We start from the raw sequence: 25,255 nt of genomic DNA on the forward strand, positions 1-25,255 counted from the left end.
CTTACAGAGGGAGGAGGGAGTAAGGCCTACAGAGGGAGGAGGGAGTAAGGCTTACAGAGGGAGGAGGGAGTAAGGCTTACAGAGGGAGGAGGGAGTAAGGCTTACAGAGGGAGGAGGGAGTAAGGCTTTCAGAGGGAGCTGTGCTGCATCTGGTGGTTGGGTTGGGTTCCTGGAAGAACGGGGGAGGCCCATGGTTCACAGGTAGCAGCATGTGGGTAGATGGGGCAACTGGGACATCCTGAGGGGAGTGAGAGGGGCACATTTGAATAACAGATGGTGATGTCAACCTGTCCTGCCATCCCTGGCCACAGACACCAGCAGTCCCAGTGAACAGGAAGCTGCTTAGGGCCAGCAGAACTGTAGACAAAACCCCATTTTTGCTGCCTTCACAGCAGGGTGGCATTCAGAGTACCCCAGTCCTTCAGACTGAGCCCTGAGTTTGAGACTGTCAAATGCAGCCATCCAAGTATGGACACCTGACAAGTTCTGACCTTGGCTCTGTCACTTCATCTTAATGTGACATTGGGTAAACTGTGCCACCTGTCTTGGGTCTTTTATGTCTTGGGTATTTTGAAATGGAATCTTACTTTGGTACCCCAGGCTGATGCCAGCATTGCAGTGATCCTCCTTCCTCAGCCTCCCTAATGCTAGGATTCAAGGTATGTGCCACTGTGCTTGGCTCTGAGTCTGTCAAATGAGTTCACAATTCAGGTGTGTGGTGTCGGCACCCTTTAGGCAGGATTTCCATGTGGTATATTTACTATGGTGTCTTGATTGCCTCCAGAAATGTTTCACATACAGTTGGTGCTAAGCAGACAACTGCTGAATGAATGATTGGGATCGTATGTAATGGCAGCTGTGCTAGGGTGTGTCAGCCTGTTGGACCCCTGTCCCTTGGCTGGAGTCTCCCTAGGCTTACTAGGTTACGGTTAGGATGTGAGGAGCTGGTTAGAGCGGTGACTACTGAGGGATGGTGAGTTTGTCTATAGACCAGACTTAGCTGACAAAACAAGCTTGGCTCTGGCTCCTTCTAGGGCTTCGTGTCTGTTTTTGTGGTAAGGGCTCAGTTGAATTGGCTCCTGGCCTGTGCTTGTCTGTTGTCTGGCTCACCTGCCCAGAATACACAACGCATATGCACACAGGTGCACTCTTGGGTCATCTGAGTGCCGGCTGGGGGAAGGAGGACTCTGTTTCGCCCCCCCCCCGCTCCCCCCCCCCCATAACAGGGCATCTGTGCTAATCCGTTCCGGCTCCTAGTGGTTAAAATGGCTAGTGGTTGTACCGGTTTATTCCCAGTCTGTTGGGTCTCAGGCTGTTGAGTTTTCATGAATACCCTCTTAGGGCAAACTAGCAGCAATAGTGATTGCCAGAGGCCTTGTCACAAGGCTGCAAAGCTAAAGGGGGACCCTGGCCCTCTGATGTTAAACTTGCATGGGCTCAAGTCCTGGCCTGTATGTATGTATCTCACACTCAGTAGGGTCTGAGGGTATGACTGACTGGAGGATGTGACTGCCACCAGCTCCTATTTGTGACTCAACTTTAGCCTATCACCACCACCTTTAGCAGAGCACTCTGACTCCCCTGCTGGTGTGGAGGCAGACAGTAGAGTGGTCAGAGGGTGAGCTCTGAATTCTAGTGCGAGCCATCCCAGAAAGCCAGCCCTATGGTTCTTGCCAGGAAAGTGAGGCTCTCTGACTCAGTTTTCTCATTTGACTGTAAGGGTTAGGCTGTGAGAATTTACTTTTCCTTTGCCTATTAAAGTACGAAACAGCCCAGATAAGTGCCTGGCTCACCTGTGCCAGAGTCCAGATAAAGAAGCAGCAGGGCAGTCTTCAGCCCCCCCCCACCCTCCCCCCCAAGCTGCAGCTGCTGCTCTTAGGGGTGGTTTGTTGCTGCTCCTTTTTGTTTTGAACTCACTCTGTAGAGCAGGCTGGCCTCAAACTCAGAATCCGCATGCCTCTGCCTCCCAAGTGCTAGGATTAAAGGTGTGTGCCACCACGCCCGGTTGTTTTGTTGTTTTTTGTTTGTTTGTTTGTTTGTTTGTTTTTTAAGTAAGACGCGTTGTAGATCCTAGTCCAGGGCCCTATACATGTTAACAAGTGCTCTGGGCTCCAGCTCCAGCTTGAGTTTTTCTAACTTTTTTTAATCAAGGTGAAATTCTCATAATATGAAGTAAACCTTTTAAACTTGTATAATTGAGTGGCATTTAATATATCTATGGTAACCACTGTTTCTCTAACCCTGGAACCCACTAAGCAGTCATTTAGTCTAACTCTTCTGCCCAGCCCCTGACAGCCATTGCTGGGCTTCCTATCCTTGTGGCCTCGCCTGCTCCAGTCGCATGGCATCACATGGCAGCGCATCCCGACACTGGAGCCAGACTGTGCCTTTGCAGCTGGCAGCTTCGACTTGGCAGTGTTTTTGTGGCTATTCTGTCTTACACCTTGGGTCAATCCTGCATTTCTTTCTTTTTTTTTTAAGATTTCTTTTTTATGTGTGTCTGTTGTCTGTAGGTACCCACGTGTGTGTGTCTATGGGTACCCGTGGAGGTTAGAGGAGGGTATCAGGTCTTGTAGGAGTTCCAAGCTGCCCAGAGCAGGTTCTAGGAATCCTACCTGCATCCTCTGCAAGAGTGGGAAGCACTTTAACCACTGAGCCATCTCTCCAGTCCCTTATTCTTTCTTATAGCCAAGTAAGTGTATGGGTGTCTGTCTTAGTCAGGGTTTTACTGTGTGAGGAGACACCATGACCTCTGCAGCCTGTATAAACAACTCATTGGGGTACCTTAGAGGGTTTTTGCCCTATTCTTGGCCAGTCTTTTCACTTTCTGTTAGTACCCTGTCATGCAGGAAATCTGGAGCTTTGATGATTCTACTTTGGTTTTAGCTTTTGGTGTTACAAATAAATCTGAGGTGACAAAGATTGACTCCTATTAAGTATTGATTTAAAATAGAGTTTGTGTATGTGTGAGGTGGAGTCCAGCTGTCCCGGTGTCCTTCTCTCTGGCTGCTCTTGGGCCCCTGTGCATCAGTGGCTGGGAGTGCTTCGTTGTGGTTTGATTTTTGCCTGCCCTACGGTAGTGCATGTTTGGTTATGTTGCAGTTACTGCAGCTCTGTAATCAGTTCTTAAGCTCAGAAATGGAAGTCTTTAAACAGATGAACTCAGTTTGGCTCTGGGGTCCCTTGCAATTCCTCATGAATTTAAGAATTGACTTTTTGGGCTGGAGAGAAGCGGTTAAGAGCACTGACTGCTCTTCCAGAGGTCCTGAGTTCAATTCCCAGCAACTACATGGTGGCTCACAACCATCTGTAATGGGATCTGACGCCCTCTTCTGGTGTGTCTGAAGACAGCTATAGTGTACTCATACATAAAATAAATGAATAATTTTTTTAAAGATTTATTTTTTTATATGAGTACATTGTAGCCTTGTTATGTAGCCCTGGCTAGTCTTTAGTGCTTGGTAATCTTCCTGCCTAAGCCACTCAGGCTCAGTGGTATGGCACCATCTGGCCTTGAGCTCATGGTGCTCCTCCTGTCTCAGCCTCCTCTGTGCTGAGCTTCCAGGGTTGCACACAACTATACCTGGCTGGTCAGCTAGTCTGCCTGTCTGTCTGCCTGTCTTTTTTCCTTCCCCGCTCCATTAACCTCCTGTTTGTCCCCTTGTTGCTGTTTTCATCTTGCTATGTTGCCTAGGCTGGCCTGGACCACTTGCCTCACACCGTTCTCCTACCTCAGCCTTTAGTAGCTAGGACTATAGAGTCATGTGCCACCATGCTTGGCTTCTCTCCCCACATTCTCAGAGAGCCAAAGCTCTCCATGAACTTGCTGGGAGGTGGAGGGTGACAGTGAAGTCCTGGTACTGTAAAGCTGAGCCACAGCCCAGCTGTGTTTGCATTCTTCTGTGGTTTTTACTATGTAGCATCTTATCTCCTGCAAATAAAGGTAATTCCGCTACTTCTTCCTTTTCAGTGTGGATGCCTTTTATATTTTTGATTAAAAAAAAAAAAAAAAAAAGACCTAAGTGACTGTTCAGCTATTTGTAGAATGGAGCATCGGTCAATCTGAGTGAGCAGATAGTGAGTTTGCTTGTTAGCACTGGTGAAAACAGACGTCCTGACCTCAGGGAGCCTTGCCATCTCTGCTTTGTCTCTGTCAGTCAAGGTGGTGAGCTGCTTTACTTCAAAATAAGTATTTGACTTATTTTCGAATACTCTGACCTTTGTTTTCAGTTTAGAGTCATTTTCCTTTTATTTTTGTATCTACTAAGTCAAATTCATAGGGAGTTCATCAGCTTGGACTCCCTTTCGTTTGTAGACCTTTGGCATGGGGGTGGAGAGCAGGTTGGCATGTCCATTGAACCCAGGAACCTTTCTTTTGGGCTTTTTTCCTCTGATGATCTTCATGCACTTGGTTCAGGAAGCCGTCAGCTTTTAGAGTGCATCATATGCTCAATACCCACATTAATTCTCCTGGCAACCCTCCTGCCCTGAGCTTGCTTGTTTGTAGCAGTGCCAACAGCATGCTGGGTGCCATTGTAGACTCTTCCAGTTTTGCCATGGTAACTTTTGTGGGCTGATCCTTTGTGAATACTCCCCATCCCTTTGATGTCTACACTACTGCTCTTCTTGTATATTCCCATATATGTGGCCAAGGGAGCAACTCTGCGTTTCCTGAAAGGCCTGGGGAACAAACATCGGTGCCTCCCATCGTTCCCTTTCCTTTGTGTTTGACATTTAGCAAGTAACTGGAAGATGGAGGCTCCAGCTGGTAGCTGAAGAGTATATTTACTTGGTCATAGTGTACAGTTCTCCTCTTCAGAAACAAGCTGTCCCTGTGTTATGCAGGCTGGCCTCGAATTCTTGCCGCTGCTGTCTCTGTATAGCCATTGTTGCAATCGGTTTTAGACTGTTTGGTCTTTTTGGTCTCACTACACTAGGCTGCCCTGGAGTTCCCCGTGTAGCCCAGGGTAGCCCTGGGACGTCCAGCGGCCTTTCTGCTGCAGCCTTGGTAGTGCTGGGATTGCAGCTGTGAGTCAGCACCACTGGCTCTCAGGGTTAGGCAGTTTTACCTACAAGAACCTTTCACACTGGCTCCCACAGTCCCACCTCACCCCAGGCAACCTCCAGGCCAGTCCTCACCTTCACAGAGTTAGCTATTCTGGACATTCTATAGAAATGGCATAGACAAAAAGAGAGACAGACAGAGGTTCTCGTCGTTTTAGGAAGACATGTCATAAATTAGAAGCATGCCACTCCTAAGTTCCTTGAGCATCATAGTGTAGCCACACAGGACTGGAAGAATTTAGGTTGTATACCCTTGAGATTGCAGGGTTGACTGAGAGTCCCACACTTTAGAATCCTTCTGTATACTACCAGCCTGGCAAAAGAACAAAATTCTAAGTGTGAACTATGCTTTTTGCAGAATGCCTGTCACTTTCACACTGTCACATAGCTGAAATATTGACAGTCAGAGTGGCCCTCCATGTGTGCTCCTTTGTGATTGGCTTCTTTGCTTCAGGCAGAAGTGATAGATAAGCTGCTCCATAGAATGGAGCGGCAATCTGTCATTTCTTCTGCAGACCAAACAGTAGCCCAGCATTGTAGGCATATATTTTTTTGGAACCTACTTTTCATAAGGGTTCCACCTCTCCTAGCCCACCACCCAGCAGAGGTCGTGGAAGGGAAAAGTCATTAGGATGTGGGGGAAGTGGACCTGTTCAGCAATAGTTCTTTGGAGGTGAGCTCGATCTTCTTTGGTAGCAGCAGTTCAATCCTGTAGCAAACACCAAATACGATTGAGCAGCTGCGGTCCAGTCCTTTTCAGCAAGCAGACACCAGTAGCCATAGTTGAATTCTGAAGAAATTGTCATGATCACCAACAGGCCTAAGGTGAGGCAGTGGAAGCAGCAAGTTGGCACAGGGACCTTGAAAGCAGCTCTGGGCATCCCTTAGGACAATCCATGTTGGCACAGAGAGCTTGCTACTGTCATATTTACTAAGGCAGTGTTGCCCTGGGACACTACTGCAGGTGACTTCCTGCCAGGCATGACCTGTGGATCACTTGGGCCCAGTGCAGTGCCCCAGCCTGCGTCAGCAGGTGCCACCTCCAAGGTTCCCTTAGGAGAGACTCTGATCTACCTTCTTCCCAGTGTGGTACCCTTGTGAGTCACTGTCAGCCTGGGCTGCCTGTCTGCTGGGACACTGTTTAACCTTGCCCTGACCTTTTCTCCTCTCACCTTGTTTCAGGTGAATACATCAAAACCTGGAGGCCCCGGTACTTCCTTCTGAAGAGTGATGGATCTTTCATTGGGTATAAGGAGAGGCCCGAGGCCCCTGACCAGACATTACCCCCCCTGAACAATTTCTCTGTAGCAGGTGCGTCTCAGGACCAGGAGACCAGAGTTCCACAGCTCACAGCGTTGCTGGCAGGTGTTAGGGACACAAGGGACACAATTATGCTTGAGCCAGAACCTGTCTTAGCCCTTTCACCTTCAGATCTGACTTCTGTCCTTCCTTGCTGTTGCTCTTTGGCAGTGGGTGTTTCCTTTCTGGGCGTAGTGAGAAGTCAGGATGCATCTCACACCTTTTGGCTCTATGGTTCTAGCTGGTGTCCTGTCTGCTCTATAACAAAGTCCTTCCTCTTCACTGTTCCTCTGTTCTCTCTGTTCTCTCTGTTCTTCACTGTTCCTCTAGCCAAGTAGATCTTAGCATCTGACAGAGCTGTGCCAGGGCTTACCACATGTCCTCAGTTCCCTCTGTGGTACCTAGCCTGGTGTTTTCTTGGTGTGTGTGTGTGTGTGTGTGTGTGTGTGTGGTTTTTCGAGGTAGGGTCTCACTATGTAGCCCTGGCTGTCCTGGAACTCATACTGTAGACCAGGCTGGCCTCAAACTCAAAGAGCTCTGCCTGCCTCTGCCTCCCAAGTGCTGGGATTAAAGGTGTGGGCCACCACTGCCCTAGTATTTTCTTGACCAGCTTGACAAGCCCAATAATCCCCTTGTCTTGTCCTCTTGTCTCCTTCCTCCTGTGGACCCAATACCATGTTCTTGTCATAGCTGCTGAGACTGTTTCATAGGCCACCCCGTCTCTGTCACCCCAGAGTCCATTCTGTCCGAGGGCCTTGCTGTAGCTTCTGCTTCTCCTCGGGCTTTGCAGTATCTGGAACCCAGCCTCGTGCTCACCCCTTCTGCAGAAAGCCTTTTTCTGGCAGCTCTCTTCCAGTGCCCATGGCCCTGCCACATCTGCTACCAGCTTCCGCTTCTGACTTGATCTACTAGCCCGTCTCTAGCAGCTTCTTGGAAGTCTTTCTGTGGGTACCCTCAAGGACCCTCATCTTCGCCATATCCCAGGCTGACCTTCCTGTCCCCTGCCTACCATCTTTTTCTCCTCTCTCCATCTGGGGCATCCTATTTAACCCTAGATCTTAGGCAGTGACCTGGGTCTGGCTCTAGACGCCTCTCCCTGCCCTGTAATCCAGTGCCCTAGCAGGAAGGACCTGTCTCCGTCTCTACACATCCCTTCCCTGACCCCAAAGACAGAGACTAGATTCCCCAGGGTGCTTTCCAGGGTTCTGCCTAGGTAGCTTGACCCACCTCTCCAGACTTGAGGCTTCTTTCTTCTGTGGCCTGCCTTGCACTGTACCACTGTGCCTTACTAACTTGGTCCCCTGCCTCCAGATTAAATACCTTCACAGTCTTTTCCTTTCATCTGGCCATGACTCTGAGTTGTCGCTGCCGGTTTGGCCTTCAACTCATGGTGCACTTCTACAGAAGTTTGGCAGGCTGAGGCAGCAGACCTGAACAACTTAGTATAAGACCCCGTTTCACAAGAAAAAAGTAAGCTAGAGCCCTCACTCAGTGGCAGAGTCTTTGTCTGCTGTGCATTAAACCCTGAGTTCCATCTCTGGAACCCTGGGAATGGGCTGAAATCACAAAAGTAAGAACAATGTGGAGGAGGGGCTGGTGAAAGCCTCATTGTCACTTGTACCTCATCTATGTAGTGCTTCCCACAGCTCAGGGTTTCTTTGTGTCCTTGAAAAGCAGGAGACTCTGACATCCGGTACCCTCGAGGACAGGGCCAAGACTGTCTCAGTTTCTGGCATCATCTTGTATAGGGGTTGGCACACAAAAAAAATGGATTGGTGAATTTGGTCTGTAGGCAGCAGGACCATGCCCTCACTCTTTTCCTGCCTGTACCCACAGAATGTCAGCTGATGAAGACTGAGAGGCCACGACCCAACACCTTTGTCATACGCTGCCTACAGTGGACCACAGTCATAGAGAGGACCTTCCATGTAGACTCTCCAGATGAGAGGTGAGTCTGTACCTCTCTGTGTGGCTGTCCTGAGAGCAGACAGGCCTGGTATGAAGGCAAGAGGGTAGGTGGACAGAATCCTTTGGGATTCTAGTCTTCCTATTTTTTTCTTTAAGATTTTTATTTATGTATATGAGTACATTATTGCTGTCTTCAGATACACCAGAAGAGGGCATTGGATCCCATTACAGATTGGTTGTGAGTCACCATGTGGTTTGTGGGAATTGAACTCAGGACCTCTAGAAGGGCAGCCAGCTAGTGCTCTTAACTGCTGAGCCATCTTTACAGCCCTTGGGAGGCTATTCTATACCTGGAGTCCTTCTGGCATAGGATCTTTCCAACTGGAGCTAGGAAGAGCTGGGATGCTTGGTTTAAACACATTCCCCCACCCCCACCCCCTCTCCACATCTTCAGACTCTGGGAACATATCTGAGTCCTGGGAAGAAATGGAGTTCTTCCCGTTCATGACCCAGAGATTTGCCAGCTGTATTCTACATAAGCACTTTCACTGAATCTAGGGCGCTGGTCCAGAGAGTCAGTTACAAAGATCAGTGTAGGGGGCTAGAGATGTAGCTCAGTTCTTGAGAGTCTAGCCTAGGATGCATGAGACTGTGGCTTCAGGTCTCCAGTACTACATAAACATGTCATGGTGACATATCCCTATAATCCCATCACTAGGGAGATGGAGGCAAGAGGTTTGCCCTTGACTACATAGTAAGTTCAAGGCCAGCATGGCAGCAGACATGAACCCTTGTCTTACAAAAAGGAATTTGACGTGGTGGCTCGTGCCTTTAATCCCATCACTCGGGAGGCAGAGGCAGGCGGATTTCTGAGTTCGAGGCCAGCCTGGTCTACAAAGTGAGTTCCAGGACAGTCAGGACTACACAGAGAAACCCTGTCTAGAAAAACAACAACAACAAAAAAAACAAAAACAAAAAGGAATTTGAGCCAAATGTAGTGGTGTATGCTTGTGATCTCAGTTCTTGGCAGACTGAGGCAGGAGAAATGCAGTTCTAGGCCTTTCTAGGCTACAGAACGAGATCAAGGTCAGTCTGAATAACTATGGCCCCTCAGCTCCGTCCCACCCAAACCCTGCAGCTTGCAGTTTCTTGGTTCCTGTTCTTAGAATTTCTATTACTGTGAAAAGGCACCATGGCCGCGGCAACTCTTTTTTTTTTTTTTTTTTTTAATTTATTTATTTTATGTATATAAGCATGCTGTTGCTGACACACCAGAAGAGGGCAATTACAGATGGTTGTGAGCCACCATGTGGCTGCTGGGAATTGAACTCAGGACCTCTGGAAAAGGAGCCAGTGTGCCATCGGAGTCATCTCTCCGGCTTCCCACAGCAACTCTTATCCAGGAAAACATTGAATTTGGGCTGGCCTACCAGTTGAGAGGTTTAGTCCATTATCATGACAGCAGGAAGCATGGCAGCCTGCAGGCAGGCACACTGCTGGGGAAGCTGACAGCTCTGCATCCTGATCCACGGGCAGCAGGAAGGAAGACGGCCACACTGGGCCAGCATGAGCGTAGGAGACCACAAAGCCTGCCTCTACAGTGACACACTTCCTCCAGCAAGGTCACTCCTACTCCATCGAAGCCACACCTCCTAATAGTGCCACTCTCTATGGGCCAAGCGTTTTAATGCAGGAATCTATGGGGGCCATTCCTGTTCAAACCACCACAGTGCCCTTGAAGAGCAATTAGAGACCGAATCGCACTGCTCTGAACCTAACGCTTTCCCTGAAGGCTGTGTTTTGGGAACCTTTCTAACTGTAGAGAGAGCAGCTGTGCTGCCACTCTGTTCTCTTGTGACAGCCACACATGGGTGTCCCTGAGTTACTTAGCAAGTTCCAGGGTGATGTGTTTCCAGCCTTGAGCTCATTGTAGGATGTGTTTCTGTGAGGCATAACATTTGGTTCTGATACATTGGGTGCATCCTTAGGGCTAATGCTGAGGCTCACGGGAGTCCACACTTGCAGTACTGAGAGGGTTTCTTTCTTTCTTTTTTTTTTTTTTAAATAAATCTTTAATTAATTAGGTTTTCTTTTTTAATTTATTTATTATTATACATAAGTACACTGTAGCTGACTTCAGATGCACCAGAAGAGGGCGTCAGATCTCATTACGGATAGTTGTGAGCCACCATGTGGTTGCTGGGATTTGAACTCAGGACCTTCAGAAGAGCAGGTCAGTGCTCTTAACCGCTGAGCCATCTCGCCAGCCCACTAAGAGGGTTTCTGTCCAGCATGTCTAAAGTCTCCTGCTAACCTTATGCTGTCGAACACTTCGGTTCCGAGTTTCTGAGCAGGGTTAGGTTTGATTTGTGTGTGGATGAGGCTGCCCTTGAGGAGGGTCTTCCTTGTGTAAACCGTCCAGTGGTTTCTCTCTCTTCCCTGCTGGAGCTGGGCTGCTCTTCTCATTGATGTCTCTGTGGTAGACAGTCCTGCCCTCTGTGGAAGTGTTCCTCCTCCTCTTCTGTCGTCTTGGACTTCGCTCTGAAGAACACCCCTCTTGCCCGTTCACAAGACAGAGCTCCTGCTGTACCTATGGGACTCTGAGAAGGTTGGCCTAGACCTGCTCAGCATTTCAGGTGCAGAAGTAGAGAAAGAGAATGCTTGCTTTCTTTACCTACACTCTTTTTTTTAGTGGGAACTTGTGTTGCCCAGATTGGCCTTGAATTGATATGTCATCAACTGGTCATCAACTTTTGATGCTCCTGCCTCTGTCGCCCAAGTGTTTGGGACTGACCCTCTTGGACAGTGCTGTTCTAGAGCCTGCGTGAAGCAAGATCACAAGATCTTGGGGAGACTGATCTATACTGTAATTATTGTTGCATATCTCCCCAAGTTAAAAATATATTGGTCTCACCACAGGGAACCAAATTATCATCTCAGGCCAACTGAGGTGTAACCCAATTGAAAACTGGGGACCAAATATGGACTGCCAGCAAAAGCAAATATAGGCTGATAGATGCTAGTCATGGGTGTTGGGTGAGTTTGAGGATGGGTAAGAGCTTGAAATCGGGAAGAGAGCAGTCCAGGAAATGAACTCAACAGAATACACAGAGACCAGGAGGTGAGACAACTCCTGGGTCCCAGGGACCTCAAGTAGTTCTGTGTTACCAGAGAATCAAGGGACTGCGTTTGGAAGAGGGAAGTGGAGGCGCTCAAAGCTGGAAGCCTGGCCAAAGCTTTGGCCCTCAGTGGAGATTCCTGCAGGGCTTGGCAGGCGCTTAATAAACTGGGGTTTGTCACAGGGTTGTTAAGAGATTCAGAGGATGATAAACAGGAAGCCTCCGGGCAGCAGTACCTGGCACTCACTGGGTCAGGCCTGCGAGATCTGATGTCTGCTTTTTACAAGACAACTTGTCCTCAATAGTGGGGAGATTGGGCCATGCTGAGACCAGGATGAAGATTGGGCTTCTTACTCTTTCTTTCCTTGGTACCCTGTGCTACTGGGGAGAATGCCCCTGGCATGGCCCTGCCTGCCCTAGAGACCAAGCCCTAGGTTCCAAAGGAAGGCAGAGCCAGGGGGCAGCTCAGCTTCCCTACTCTGTGGAGAGGGCTTGTGCTGTCCTTACTGCCTTGTTCCCATAGGCCCGAGTGTGAGTATGAGTGTAGGGACTGCAGGATGGGGAGGCAGGAAGCACTGCTGAGAAGGTACTGACTAGATGCTGTGTTTCACAGGTTCTTTCTTTGCCTTCCCCAGGTAGCTGGGACCTAGCAGCAGCCATTCTGCCACCCCCTATCCCACCCCCAATCTCATAGAGATGCCTCCTGAATGTTGGGATTAAAGGCGTGTGTAAAAGGGGAGGGATTTATTGTGAATGTGACGGAGAACAGCCAGAGGCATCTGAAAGATTAGTAGACTGTTATGGCCAGGAGAGAAGCCAGGAGCAGAAGGGGTGGTGCATGAGATGGGGGAGGGGGAAAAGAGCTAGTGCAAAAGAACAGGAAGGGAGGGGGGAATGTAGGAGCAGCAAGGTGGAGAGGAAAGACAAGAACAGCAGCTGGGGGCTGGAGGTGGCTCAGCGGGTAAGAGCACTGACTGCTCTTCCAGAGGTCCTGAGTTCAATTCCCAGCAACCACATGGTGGCTCACTACCATCTGTAATGGGATCTGATGCCCTCTTCTGGTGTGTCTGAAGAGAGCAACAGGGTACTCATATACATAAATAAATCTTTAAAAAAAAGAAGAACAGCCAGCGGCTGGCTTAGCTGAAATAGCAGGGTTTAGGAGAATGGGTAGCATTCAGGAACAGAGAGTCTGTGAGCTGGGGAAGTTTAGGGTAGAGAGGAGGTAAGAAGAGCTAGGGTGGGCTCTGAAATGTGTAACAGGTGGTGTAACGCTGAGGGAGCCTGGAGGTCAGCATGCCATTTGGTGCTAATAGGCACCACAGATAGCCATTTGTCTCTTCTGTCTTTTGGAATGTGGAGAATTGGAGTTTCCTTTGGACCTGACACCTGCCATGCCCAGCACAAGTGTGTTCTGATGCAGGGAAGTTTAGAGGATACTCAGGAACCACCTAGGCTCTCCAGCTCAGCTCTCACCACCCACATCTAGTGTGCTTGTGTGTTTGTGTGCTCGTGCATGCGGGGGGGGGGGCATATGTACACGCTGTGAATTGTATGTGGGTCAGAGGTTAGCTTGGAAGGGGGGCCGTTTCTTTCCTTCTGCCATAAAGGGTCCATGGTTTGAATCAGGGTACCAAGTCTAAAGGGAAGTTACCTTTACTGCTGAGCCGCCTTGCCTGCCTTTCTTTTATGTTGTTTAAAGGTAGATTCTGAGTTTCTGCTCACACTTATGAGTGTTTTACTCTTCACTCAGCCATCGCCTAAGTACCTCTCTTAAAAATTCAGAATGCTGCTGGGCAGTGGTAGCGCGCACGCCTTTAATCCCAGCACTCGGGAGGCAGAGGCAGGNGGATTTCTGAGTTCGAGGACAGCCTGGTCTACAGAGTGAGTTCNAGGACAGCCAGGGCTACACAGAGAAACCCTGTCTCGAAAACCCAAAAACAAACAAACAACACCATAGACTCACTCTAGGTACATACTGCGTCTTTGACTTAGTCTCACCTAGTTCTCCCTGTCTCATGACAATAATATTCTTTGTTTGTTTGTTTGTTTGTTTGTTTGTTTGTGTAGCCCTGGCTGTCCTGGAACTCACTCTGTAGACCAGGCTGGCCTCGAACTCAGAAATCCACCTGCCTCTGCCTCCCGAGTGCTGGGATTAAAGGTGTGCACCACCACGCCCAGCAACAATGATATTCTTGACAAAACAAGCTAGATGTTTTTGTTTACTATCTCATGTTCTAAGTGGTACTTCTCTTTGTCCTGTAAACCAGAAGTCGGTTTCAGTAGGGTTGGCAGCCACAGCCTGCTTGCTGATGGGGCAAATCAAGTTATATTGGTGTGGCTAGTTGCTTGTGTATGAAGTGTCTGTGGTGCTTTTGCTCCACCACAGCAGAGTTTAAGAGATGGATGAAGCACAGGCCTAGAGAAGCTTGAAATCAAACTCCCCGCTCCTTCACAGAGTTTGCAGCCCCCTGGTCTCGAGAGAGACAGTTAGCAGTGTACCAGGTTAGTGGGTTCTTCATTACTGAGTCTATTTTCAATCACGTGGGACCTGCAACTTCTGCAGGAGACAGATCTGGCAAAGGTGGGCTGTTGAGAGCCACATGGCCCGGGCCTGGCTCCCAATTCCCCGGCTAGGGCCGTGTGCTAGCCTGAATAAGCATAGCTCCTCAGGTGTCTCTCCCAGGCTTTAGAAGCCAGGTGAAGGATGACGGGATCAGGAAATACCATAGAAATACCATAGCTGTGCTCCTGGGCAAGGCAGGAAGGCCTGGGTTGTCTGTGTTGCCCCCCTGCTTGTTAGCGTGTCAGACTCTGTGTTCCTCATTCTTTCCACATATAAAATGAGATGCCCAGGCTGATGGGAGCCAAGGGCTCCTTCACATGGAAAGTAACAGTAGCTGTTTCTGCCATGAGAGGGGCAGCGGTGGTGTTTCGTGAGCAGGTCTTCTCTGGAAAGTGGCCTCAATCCCAGCTTCCCAGGGGAGGTGTCCTTTGCTTTATTCTAGGGCTCCATGAGTGGTATCCTTTAGTCTGTGAACATTCCCAAGGGAGTATTATCCTTTCGTCCCCCTGAGCCCAGTGAGGAATTGAGGCCTGGGCTGCCATCAGCTTCTTTCACATAGGCACTTGGGTCTCTGGCACCGGGGGAATGGCTGTGTGACACCCACCAGCCAGGTGTGGCTCTGACTGTGGAACTGCTATTGACCACTGCTATTTTTTCTTACATTGTCTATTGGCTGGGAAGGGCTTGGTGTCCCTGGGTCTTCTTTGGGAAAGGAAAGGCACTGAAGTGCCAGCTTTGGGTAGGAGTACCCTCTGCCCCAGACACCATGTTGCAAACCCTTGAGGAGTGTTCTGGACCAAGGCCCTCACTTTTTCTCTAGAATTCTGGGTGCTGCAACCTTGTAACTTTGGTCCAGTTGGAACCAGATTGGTGGCTGGTCAGGAGGTGGGAGAGCCTCTTACCACAGCCTGCCTCCTGGTGCAGGCTCCTGTGCTCTAACCAGGTGTGTCCTCTAGATCAGGCCCTGTCCTATGTTGTCACCCCTTCCAGAAGCCAGTGCCTTCTGGGCTGGAGCCGTGGGGTCCGGAGAGGGAGCTGGGAGGGATGAACATGTAGAGACGAGACACTGTCCCTGCTGTCACCAGTAGCAACCCTTTGGGCTGTATTCTGTCTTCCTGTCAACAAAGGCAGTAATCACACTGTGCATCTTGGTCTGCAGTCTGTTTTGCCATGTGACAGTCTCAAAGCTCTGTGGATGAAAGTCTTTTTATATATTCATACCACTTAGATCTGTAATTTTTAGTCCACCATCATAATACAAAATTGTGCTTAAAAACATTTTTTTAGCCAGCACCTGGGAGGCAGAGGTAGGCAGATGTCTGTAAGTTTGAGGCCTGTTAGAAAGTTCCAGGAAAGCCAGGGCTATGTAGTGAAACCTGTCAAACCCACTTTTAGAAAATTACATTTAAAAACTTACACCCACCATAGCACCTGTGCGGGTATCAGGGTGGCTTATGGGAGGGGGTCTGTTCTCTCCTCCCCTGGGTGAGGCCTGGTTTGAAGTCAGGAAGTCAGGCTTGATAGCAGGAGCCTTTACCCCCTGAGCCATCTTGCCAGTTTCAAAGTCCGCATTTTAAAACACGTAAGTAACTTGGGAGGCAGAGGCAGGTGGATTTCTGAGTTCGAGGCCAGCCTGGTCTACAGAGTGAGTTCCAGGACAGCCAGGGCTATACAGAGAAACCCTGTCTCGAAAAACCAAAAAACAAAAAACAAAAACAAAAACAAAACAACAACAAAAAAACCACGTAAGTGTACAACTATGGTCATCAAAGCAGAGCACAGCGTGTGTTTTCACTGCTGTCCGTCCTCCCTTAAGGTGTATGTTTTGGAAAACAAGAATATTAATACAGGGATTGGGCTCTAGGCAGTGACTTATCCAAGGAAGGCACAGGTTAAAACCAAGTAAGAATGCTGACTGCAGGCTCGGGAAGGGAAGACGCTGGCCCTGCCCTGCCCGGGGTGCACTGGCCTTGCTGTGGGGGCCATTTATACCTACCAAGCACCCAAACAGGTGCTGGGGGCGTGCCCCATTGAGAGCAGGAAGAAGCAGGAGAGGGACAGTGGCCTTTAATCCCAGCACTTGGGATGCAGAGGCAGGCGGATTTCTGAGTTCGAGGCCAGCCTGGTCTACAGAGTGAGTTCCAGGGCAGCCAGGGCTATGCAGAGACCCATGCCTAAAAAAAAATTAAAAAAAAAAAAAAAAAGAAAAGAAAAGAGTTCTAGGCTCCATAGCAAGACTCCATCTCAAAAAACAAAGAGCAGATGTTAGTCCCTGTCCTTGTAGGGTTTGGGGGCCTCCGGTCTCTTGGGTGGGGAGGAACAGTGTGCCAGCACTTGTCTGTGCACCTTGTCTCACAGAGCATGGTATGAAAGTCGCACGGCTCTCTTACAAAGTGTGATTTCACAGGTAAAAGGCAGATCCCTCCTGACAGTAATAGGAAGCCCAAAGCTTGTTTCTGCTTGCTTCAGCAAGCCTGGCGCTGAGCAGGGACTTTGTTGCCCAGTGGCCCTGGGGAAGGCCACGGGTCATTTGAGAGTCCAGTGACCAGGCTTGGAGCTTTTCTTGCATCTGGGCTTGTTGTTTAAGCCCTGAGCATGCCAGACAAGTGCTCTGCCACTGAGCTGCAGCCTGTCCCCATGCCATTGCTTGTTTTTGTAACCTGAGTCTGTTTACTCTTTTGTGATATGGGGGTGGGGATAGGTGTTCTGCATTTATTAGAGTCTGTCTCCTGGGCCTCTGCCTCCCAGTTCCCCATCCGGTACAACCAGGGCTCCAGAGTCATTCCCCCACCAACTGCTGCAGGAAGGTTTGTGCCTTCTGAGCCCTGGGTGAGGCGACCATTGTCTAACTCTGAGCCTGATCCCCTACATTGTTGGGCACTGTTCTTTCCTCCTGCAGAGTATTTTAGGTCGTCCCAGATCTGTGTAGACCTATCTCAGTCTTTGAGCTGCACATAGGAGCATCTTGCCACATACACTCTCGTGTCTGTTCTGTGCTCCCAGAACCCTTTGTCTGAAATGCTGCTGCCTTGCTCCACTGTTGCTAAGATACCACTGTAACCAGTAAACCTTTCTGTGCCCACCCCAGCTCTGAATAATGATACGGAGACTTACTATGTTTATGATAAGCTTTGGGCACTGTAGTTGGGCATTCTCAGCTAGTCTAACCTAAGAACACCGACTAGCCTACTTTCCCCCGGTGACACGGCGCATCACCATATCAGTCTCATCCTGGCACCTGCTTCTTCATCCATGTCCACTGGCCACCCTCACATCCGGTTCCTCTTTCAGCCCAAAAGCCCTGCCTTAACTCTCCAGCCCCCATTAGCCAGAAATTTGGCTGTTTATTGGGCCAGTCAGAAGGTGATGGAAAACAATGTTTATAAAATACCAGGGCAGGATATGCTTCACAGTAATGACAGTACCAGAGTTGGCCCTATAGTCAGATCTCTGCCAGCAATGAAATCAGCATTTGAATATATAAGGATAATTTTTACACAATGCGCAAAACATTGCTCCAACATATCATATGGAAGACCTGCCATTGTAGATAATACCAGGAAATGACAGTACCCAGTTGGATGAAGACCTGTGTCCCAGCACAGGTCAGTTTTCACTCTGGGACTCATCATGGCTCTCCCTGGTACCCATGGAACCAGCAGAGCACCTCAGCAGGGTGGGATTGGCTCCTCTTTGTGTGACCTTGCTAGCAGTCTTCCTGCCAGCAGATGGCAAGACAGGGCAGGGCTGGCGGGGGTCATGAGCTCTCAGTGTCTTCCGAGTTCTTGGCTCTAGCGGAGCCGCCTGCCTTTGGTGAAGGCTCTAGTTGACGTGAGCGTTGTTTCCTGTCATTCACAGGCCTTTTCCTAGACAGATGCATGCAAAACACAGAGGTTAATGCAGACCACTTACGATTGCTGTTTTGCTAGGCCAAAAATGGATGTGGCAACTGAGCATTAAGCAGCCACATGTCCCCATTGATCTCTGGTGATTTGGACTACCTCACAAAAAGAATGGTTTGCAAAGATCGAGACAGCAACTTCTAACCCGGGAATGCCAGAGCTGGCCCACTGTCCTCTAGCCAGCCTTATCTGCTGGGACTGACTCCCGCTCCAGCAGCTCCTCTTCTGCGTGCCTGGCTGGCCGGGCGCTGGGGGGTCCTGTTGGCCAACTCTTGCCTCATGGGTCTTTGGCTGCTGTCTTAGTCAGGGTTTCTATTCGTGCACAAACATCATGACCAAGAAGCAAGTTGGGGAGGAAAGGGTTTATTCAGCTTACATTTCCACACTGCTGTTCATCACTACAGGAAGTCGGGACTGGAACTCAAGCAGGTCAGGAAGCAGGAGCTGATGCAGAGGCCATGGAGGGATGTTCTTTATTGGTTTGCTTCCACTGGCTTGCTCAGCCTGCTCTCTTACAGAACCCAAGACTACCAGCCCAGAGATGGCACCACCCACAAGGGAACCTCCCCCTTGATCACTAATTGAGAAAATGCCTTACAGCTGGATCTTGCGGAGGCATTTCCCCAACTGAAGTTCCTTTCTCTGTGATAACTCCAGCTGTGTCAAGTTGACACAAAACCAGCCAGTACAACTGCTTTGGCTCTTGAGGCTTCCTTTTATTTCTGCTCTCTTCGCAGAGCATCAGTAGCTCATAAGCCTGAGCTCCCCACTTGCTCTGAAGCATTCAAGGTAGCATCAGTTGTTCCTCCCAAAGGCTGTGTGACTTTGTAGTCTCGAGGGCCTCAAACAAATGTTCTCCCTCCTTTGATCGTCTCAGTGTCTTGACTTCAACCCTCACCCCCAGGCCAGAGTACCCCAGCAGGTGGACAATCTGTCTTTCTGCCACTGCCTTATCTACAGACTGAGCCTGTGCGCTTTTAGTTAGGACCTGTCAGTTCTGCCAGCCTGGGGTCTCATCAAGTGCTGAAAGGGGGTTGGTCCTCAGCTTGCCCTTTGTGCGCAGGGGAGCTGTGGCTGCCAGGGAGAAATTCTCAGGACCTGTGTGTGTTTCATTTCACACAGGGAAGAGTGGATGCGGGCTATCCAGATGGTCGCCAATAGTCTGAAGCAGCGGGGCCCAGGTGAAGACGCCATGGATTACAAGTGTGGCTCCCCCAGTGACTCTTCCACATCTGAGATGATGGAGGTAGCTGTCAACAAGGCACGGGCCAAAGTGGTAAGTGCTGGTGGCAAGGAGCCAGGGGCTGGGGCTGCAGCTGCCCTGCCTGCCTGGGTTTCCACACAAAGTACACAGAGGTTCAGTAGGGGATCTTCATGACTTCCTGATACAGGATCACCTCTGGTTATGGATGCTGTGGGGTGAGTGACGGTGCCAGGGCAAACTGCCTATCTGCTGCATCAGCACACAGAGTTGCCATGTGTCTCCCACCACCTAGAAGCCCTTGAGCCATGGCATCTTTTGGGTTTCCTCTTCCTGGTTGCAATTTTGTCCCATGGGCCAAGTGCTAAACACCAACGGCTCTGCATTCTCGCTCCCCACAGACCATGAATGACTTCGATTATCTCAAACTCCTCGGCAAGGGCACCTTCGGCAAAGTCATTCTGGTTCGAGAGAAGGCCACTGGTCGCTATTATGCCATGAAGATCCTGCGGAAGGAGGTCATCATTGCAAAGGTGGGCAGCTTGGGACTGGGCCAGGGAGACTTCTTCAGGAATGTCCAAAGATAACCGTGCAATAACTTTAGGTTAGACCTGATTGTCTGTAATTGTGGTTTGTGAAGTAGGGCAGTCTCAGTTCTGTAAACAGTGCTCCCATCAGAGCACTCAAGTTTGAAAGGCAAGAAAGCAACACAGAGGCAAAACTGATTAACAGTGGGTTATCTCAGGCTATCTTCCACTGGGACTAAAAGCACAGGAGACTCTATTATCACGAGGTCTCCTGTTTCAGGAAAAACCGATCTGTTTGCCCATCTCCTTCTGCTGAGTCTGAAACAGTGGCCTGTAATGGATGAGAAAGGGCTCTGTGGTAGGTAGGGCACCTGATTGATAGACAAAAGGCACAGGGTTCGATCATAGCACTAGGCCTCCGGATGACAACAGCCACTGATTACTGATCAGTGCACACGTTTAATCCCAGCACTTGGGAGGCAGGGGCAGGCAGATCTCTGAGTTCCAGAACAGCCAAGGCTACACAGAGAAACCCTGTCTCAAAAAAATAGGTGACAATAGCCATCTTTTTTTTTTTTTTTTTTGTAAGGAGTGAGGAGGGATTCTGGGGATGGAGCCAGGGCCTTATATTTACCCCTGCAAGCTCTGCAAGCTCCGTGCCACTGAGCCGTATCCGAGTGTCCTCAGGAGCCACTGTCTGGTGCTAGACCGTGCTTGGGAGCTCTTTCAGGCCTAGGACATTGGCTTCGCCATCTGATGGTCTGTCTTTATTCCCTCCCCACCCGCCCCCACCCCCTCCCATACACCCTGCCCCAAGTACCAGTCTCATGGGATGACTGTGAGAGGAGAAAGGCCTGAGCCCTGTGAGCCCTGGGCCTCACCCAGCAAGTGCTGTTTAGGAGCTGAGTTGGAAGTGTGATAGGAGGATGCTCAGTGGGAGGAGCTTGCTGGGCTAGTGAGCTCCTGCATCTGATCCCAGCCAAAGCAGTTCTTGTTAGTTTTTTTTGTTTGTTTGTTTTTGTTTTTTTTTTTTTTTTGGTTTTTCGAGACAGGGTTTCTCTGTATAGTCCTGGCTGTCCTGGAACTCACTCGGTAGACCAGGCTGGCCTCGAACTCAGAAATCCGCCTGCCTCTGCCTCCCGAGGGCTGGGATTAAAGGCCTGCGCCACCAGGCCCAGCTTCTTGTTAGTTTTTAACACACAACTTTTCCTCTTTTTGCTTTTTTGGCCTGTTGAGACAGGGTTTCTCTGTGTAGCCCTGGCTGTCCTGGAACTCACTCTGTAGACCAGGCTGGCCTCGAACTCAGAAATCAGAGATCTGCCTGCCTCTTTTCCTCTTGAGGGCTGGGATTACAGGAGTGCCCAGCAGAAGGAAAGGTTTATAATAAGCTTGATAGTAAAATTCTTACACAAAGTACAATGCTCAGGATAAAGGGGATTCGGGGGTGGCATGTGGAGGGCAGAGTGTCAGATCCCCTGGAGTTGAAGTTGCAGGCCATTATGAGTGGCCTATTGAGGGTGCTTGGGAATTGAACTTGGTTCCTCTGCAAGAGGAAACAAAGCTACTTACAGATTATTGATAAAACTGATCCAGGGCAGGGCTTGTCAGCTTCAGCACTATATTGTGGGCGGCCACATGATTCCTTAGTGTGGGGCTGTGCTGTACATTATAAGAGGTTTAGCCGTGTCTCCAGCCACACATGCAGAGGGCACTCACAGCCTCCATTTGTGAGACTCAGAAATGGTCTGACAGTCCCAGTGTCTCCTGAGTTTAAGCTCTTGCCCAGATTGTTGAGGTAGGAAAGGGCATCTGGAAGCTCTCCTGTGGTCCTCCTACCCTAGAGCATACACTAAAGTTGAGCTTTTGGGACAGTGCCCCACCCTCGCCCCCAATACCCTCTCCATGGGCTCCCCCTGAGTTTCTGACAGAATGGGTCCAGAGAATATGTATTTCTACCCTGATGCCAGGGTGAGCCCTCTGCTAAGATGTGGAGCCTTCTCTGAAGTTGGGGTTCCTATGTTGGTGTGGTACCCGTGGGTGAGGGGTCACATACTCTCTGCTTATTCCCCCTCTAGGGGGCATGCTAGAGCTGCTTCATGGTGACAGATTGCATAGAGTTTGCAACGAGGAAAGGTTTTGGCTGTTTTATATGCTTTAGTTTATGGATGCGGTCTTGGGTGGTTTTAGGCCTGTGGGGACCTTCATTGCATGTACATCATAGCGCACATGGCAGGGAGGGCTGGGAAGTAAAAGAGGAGAGGCTCTGGGTTCCCAGGGTCTCTTTTAAGGGCACGGGCACAGTGACCTAGTTTCCTCCCATTAGACTATGTCCCCAAAGTCTCCCAATTCCCAAGAGTGCTGTAGGTGGGGACCAGTATCACATCTTCAGCACATGGGCCTTTGGGTCATTGAAGATTCAAGTGGCAGTGGAACGTTGGTGGCCGACCTGGGTTCAGTGGTGCTATAGCCTCGTCCCTCAGTTGTGGAGTCATCAGCTGTTCACCTTGTGCTCTCAAAATCACCCTTGTCTAGGCTGCTATTTGGGCCTGTAAAGGACCCTGTTCCTATTCCCAGATTGGGGAGGTTTCATCTGGATTTTGTTCCTTGGTGACCACAGGTTGTCATGTGTCCCTGCCACTCATCTGCACTGTCTGTCCACAGGATGAAGTCGCCCACACAGTCACAGAGAGTCGCGTTCTGCAGAATACCAGGCACCCCTTCCTTACAGTGAGTTTGGGCAGAGTTCTGGGAAAGAGATGTTATAGGCACGGCTTTGGTGTAAGCCGGGCAGGCCAGGCAGGGCATCACTGGGCTCCCAGACTGCTTGAACACTGAGACACTTTGTGGTGGTTACTTGGTGGCCATCTTTGGGAGTGAGAGGTGCTTAGCCCAACTGACCCAAGTAAGAAGACTGCATTTTGGTTTTGGTTTTAAGAAACCTCAGTCACATTGAAATGTAAATAAAGAAAATAATAATAAAAAAAAGGGGGGGAGGGGTATGGGAAACTTTCGGGATAGCATTTGAAATGTAAATAAAGAAAATAATAATAAAAAAAAAAAAAAGAAAGAAACCTGTCACAAACATGCCATCATGGTGTAGCCTTTGACTCCAGCTGAGTAGATATGGACGGTAGCTTTGAGGCTGTGTCCTGAGTTCAGTGCTATGTCATGCGATCCCTCAGTGTAGAAGGCAGAACCAGAGAGCTTGTTTTTTGTGAGTAGAGGAGTTGTCAGGGCTTGGGGAGGAACCTTGTAGGGCTCCTAAGAACACAATTGGAGAGCTGCTGTGTGTAGACTGACAGCCTGGCTGTCTTGCCTTGGGAGTTGGCACCCAATGCCTTGTCCCTCTGAGCCATAGCAAACAAGAGGTTTGTGTGATACAGCGCACAGCTCTGGGTGTGATGTCTTACAGAGGAGAGCTGCTGAGACAGCTCTGGGGGTCAGAACCTATCCCCTCTCCTGGACATGCCTAGGACTTGAACCCCTCTGACCCAAGCAGGCCCGGGTGTAGTGTGCCAGTTCAGGTCCCTACCCTCCAGCTGGCAGAGCTTTCATTCTGTCCCAGCATTTTGGTTCTCTTCACAGGCCCTCAAGTATGCCTTCCAGACCCATGACCGCCTGTGCTTTGTGATGGAGTATGCCAACGGGGGTGAGGTGAGCTGTGGCACCTGGCCATCTTTTGGTGGTGGTGAGGGAGGCAAAAAAGATCTAGGTGAGATGGGGATATGCTTGTGCGCATGTGGGGGTGGGCAGAGGGAGAAGGGAGGTTTATTGAATGTCATCAAGTGTTCCCCTGCCCTCCGTGAAACAGGTGGGGGACAGACTGGGGCAGGTTAAGTGAGTGACTCACCCAGGTTCATACTGCTGCTATGATGCTGGGGAGTATTCAAAACCAGGTGCAGAGGCTGCTGGGTAGTAGACTGCCAGTCCCAGGAATGTGTTCTTGGGGATCCCTGAGAAAGCACATGGGCCTAGGCCCCAGCCCAGTGGCTCGGAGTCTGACCCATGCCTCTGTCACTGCATCAGTTGCATTGGCTGCTTCACTTGCATCACCCATACACCCCACTGCCCGCCCCCTCACCCCATCCCCACGTCCCCACTGCCCTCTTGTTGGCACCTACCATTCACTGCTTACGCTCCAGCCCTTGCTCGACCACTTATTAATAGCTAATGTGCTTATTTGTTTAATTTTAGGCAAATCTCATTCAGATAACCCAGGCTGGTCTCAAACTCATTTTCATTCTGTAGCTAAGATTGGCCTTGAATTCATGATTCTCTTGTTTCTACCTCCCATGTTCTGGTATTGCACACCAGCCTCATCCTTAGCTCTTTTTTTTTTTTTTTTTAAAGATTTATTTGTTTTATTTATTTATTTATTTATTTATTTAAAGATTTATTATATGTAAGTACACTGTAGCTATCTTCAGACACTCCAGAAGAGGGAATCAGATCTTGTTAAGGATGGTTGTGAGCCACCATGTGGTTGCTGGGATTTGAACTCTGCACCTTTGGAAGAGCAGTCGGGTGCTCTTACCCACTGAGCCATCTCACCAGCCCGTTTGTTGTATTTATATGAGAACACTATAGCTGTCTTCAGATTTTTTTTTTAACATTTTTTTTTAAAGATTGATTCATTTTGTGCATAAGTACACTGTAGCTACCTCCAGACACACCAGAAGAGGGCATCAGATTCCATTACAGATGGTTGTGAGCCACCATGTGGTTGCTGGGAATTAAACTCAAGACCTCTGGAAGAACAGTCAGTGCTCTTAACTGCTGAGTCATCTCTCCAGCCCCAGCTCTTTTTTTAAAAAAAAAAAAAAAAAAGGCTAGTCTTGTCTTGTGTACCTGAGGCTAGTCAAACTCACCCTGTAGCCCAGGCTGGCTTGAATTGCTGCTCTTGCTGTCTCAGCCTCAGTGCTGAGGTTGTGGTGAGTCCCAGCATGCTGGGCTGCATCTTCCCTCTCTGGTTTCCTTTTGTGCCTCTCCTGGACCCTGTCTGCTCGGGGCATACCATGGGCTGCAGGGCCAGGTCTCGGGACCGGGGGCTGAGGCCTGGCCTCCTCTTGCAGCTGTTTTTCCACCTCTCTCGGGAGCGGGTCTTCACGGAGGACCGGGCGCGCTTTTACGGAGCGGAGATTGTGTCAGCTCTGGAGTATTTGCACTCAAGGGATGTGGTGTACCGCGACATCAAGGTGAGATGCTCTGGAGGTCGAGGGTCGGGTAGTGGTGGAGTGCACAGGTTCTGGGATAGCCCGTGGCACACACCTCAGACAGCTCTACAGTGAGCCTGTGAGCACCCCAGGCTGCAGCTGGGGTGTCAGTTGGAACCTTCCAGAGCATAGCTTGGCAATGACACCAAGAGTATGTGCCAGCCATAGGCCCTCGTGCACACCAGAAATGGGGACATGTGTTCAGCCGGGAAGGTGTGCACACGCTCAGAGCAGCACCGTTCATGCTGCCCACTGTACCTGCTGCCAAAGAGTGTGCACCATGGGAGAGCCATTTTCCAGGGGAACTCTGGGTAGCAGAACAAGATACACAGTGGCTGTGGCTGCATCCCATTAAGGGAAAGGGGCCAGAGCAGATGATGGACTTGGGGCCAGAGCAGATGATGGACTTGGGGCCAGAGCAGATGATGGACTTGGGGCCAGAGCAGATGATGGACT

General features: G+C 49.7%; 1 protein-coding gene across 3 annotated transcripts in view; it reads left to right on the top strand.

Moving 5' to 3' along the window:
* Akt2 (AKT serine/threonine kinase 2) overlaps nt 1-25,255 on the top strand; it is a 49,282-nt gene that overhangs the window by 19,742 nt on the left and 4,285 nt on the right. For 2 of the 3 annotated variants that reach the window (XM_021191692.2, XM_029539260.1), the window contains exons 3-9: nt 6,247-6,375; nt 8,200-8,311; nt 18,981-19,134; nt 19,461-19,592; nt 22,248-22,313; nt 23,172-23,240; nt 24,659-24,781. In XM_021191692.2, coding sequence (XP_021047351.1) covers nt 6,247-6,375; nt 8,200-8,311; nt 18,981-19,134; nt 19,461-19,592; nt 22,248-22,313; nt 23,172-23,240; nt 24,659-24,781 — 785 coding nt within the window. The remainder of the gene's footprint in view (nt 1-6,246; nt 6,376-8,199; nt 8,312-18,980; nt 19,135-19,460; nt 19,593-22,247; nt 22,314-23,171; nt 23,241-24,658; nt 24,782-25,255) is intronic. The other variant, XM_029539268.1, reaches the window with a different exon arrangement.

The sequence above is a fragment of the Mus pahari genome, chromosome 1 (genome assembly GCF_900095145.1).
Source record: "Mus pahari chromosome 1, PAHARI_EIJ_v1.1, whole genome shotgun sequence".
In the NCBI taxonomy this organism is placed as follows: Eukaryota; Metazoa; Chordata; class Mammalia; order Rodentia; family Muridae; genus Mus; species Mus pahari.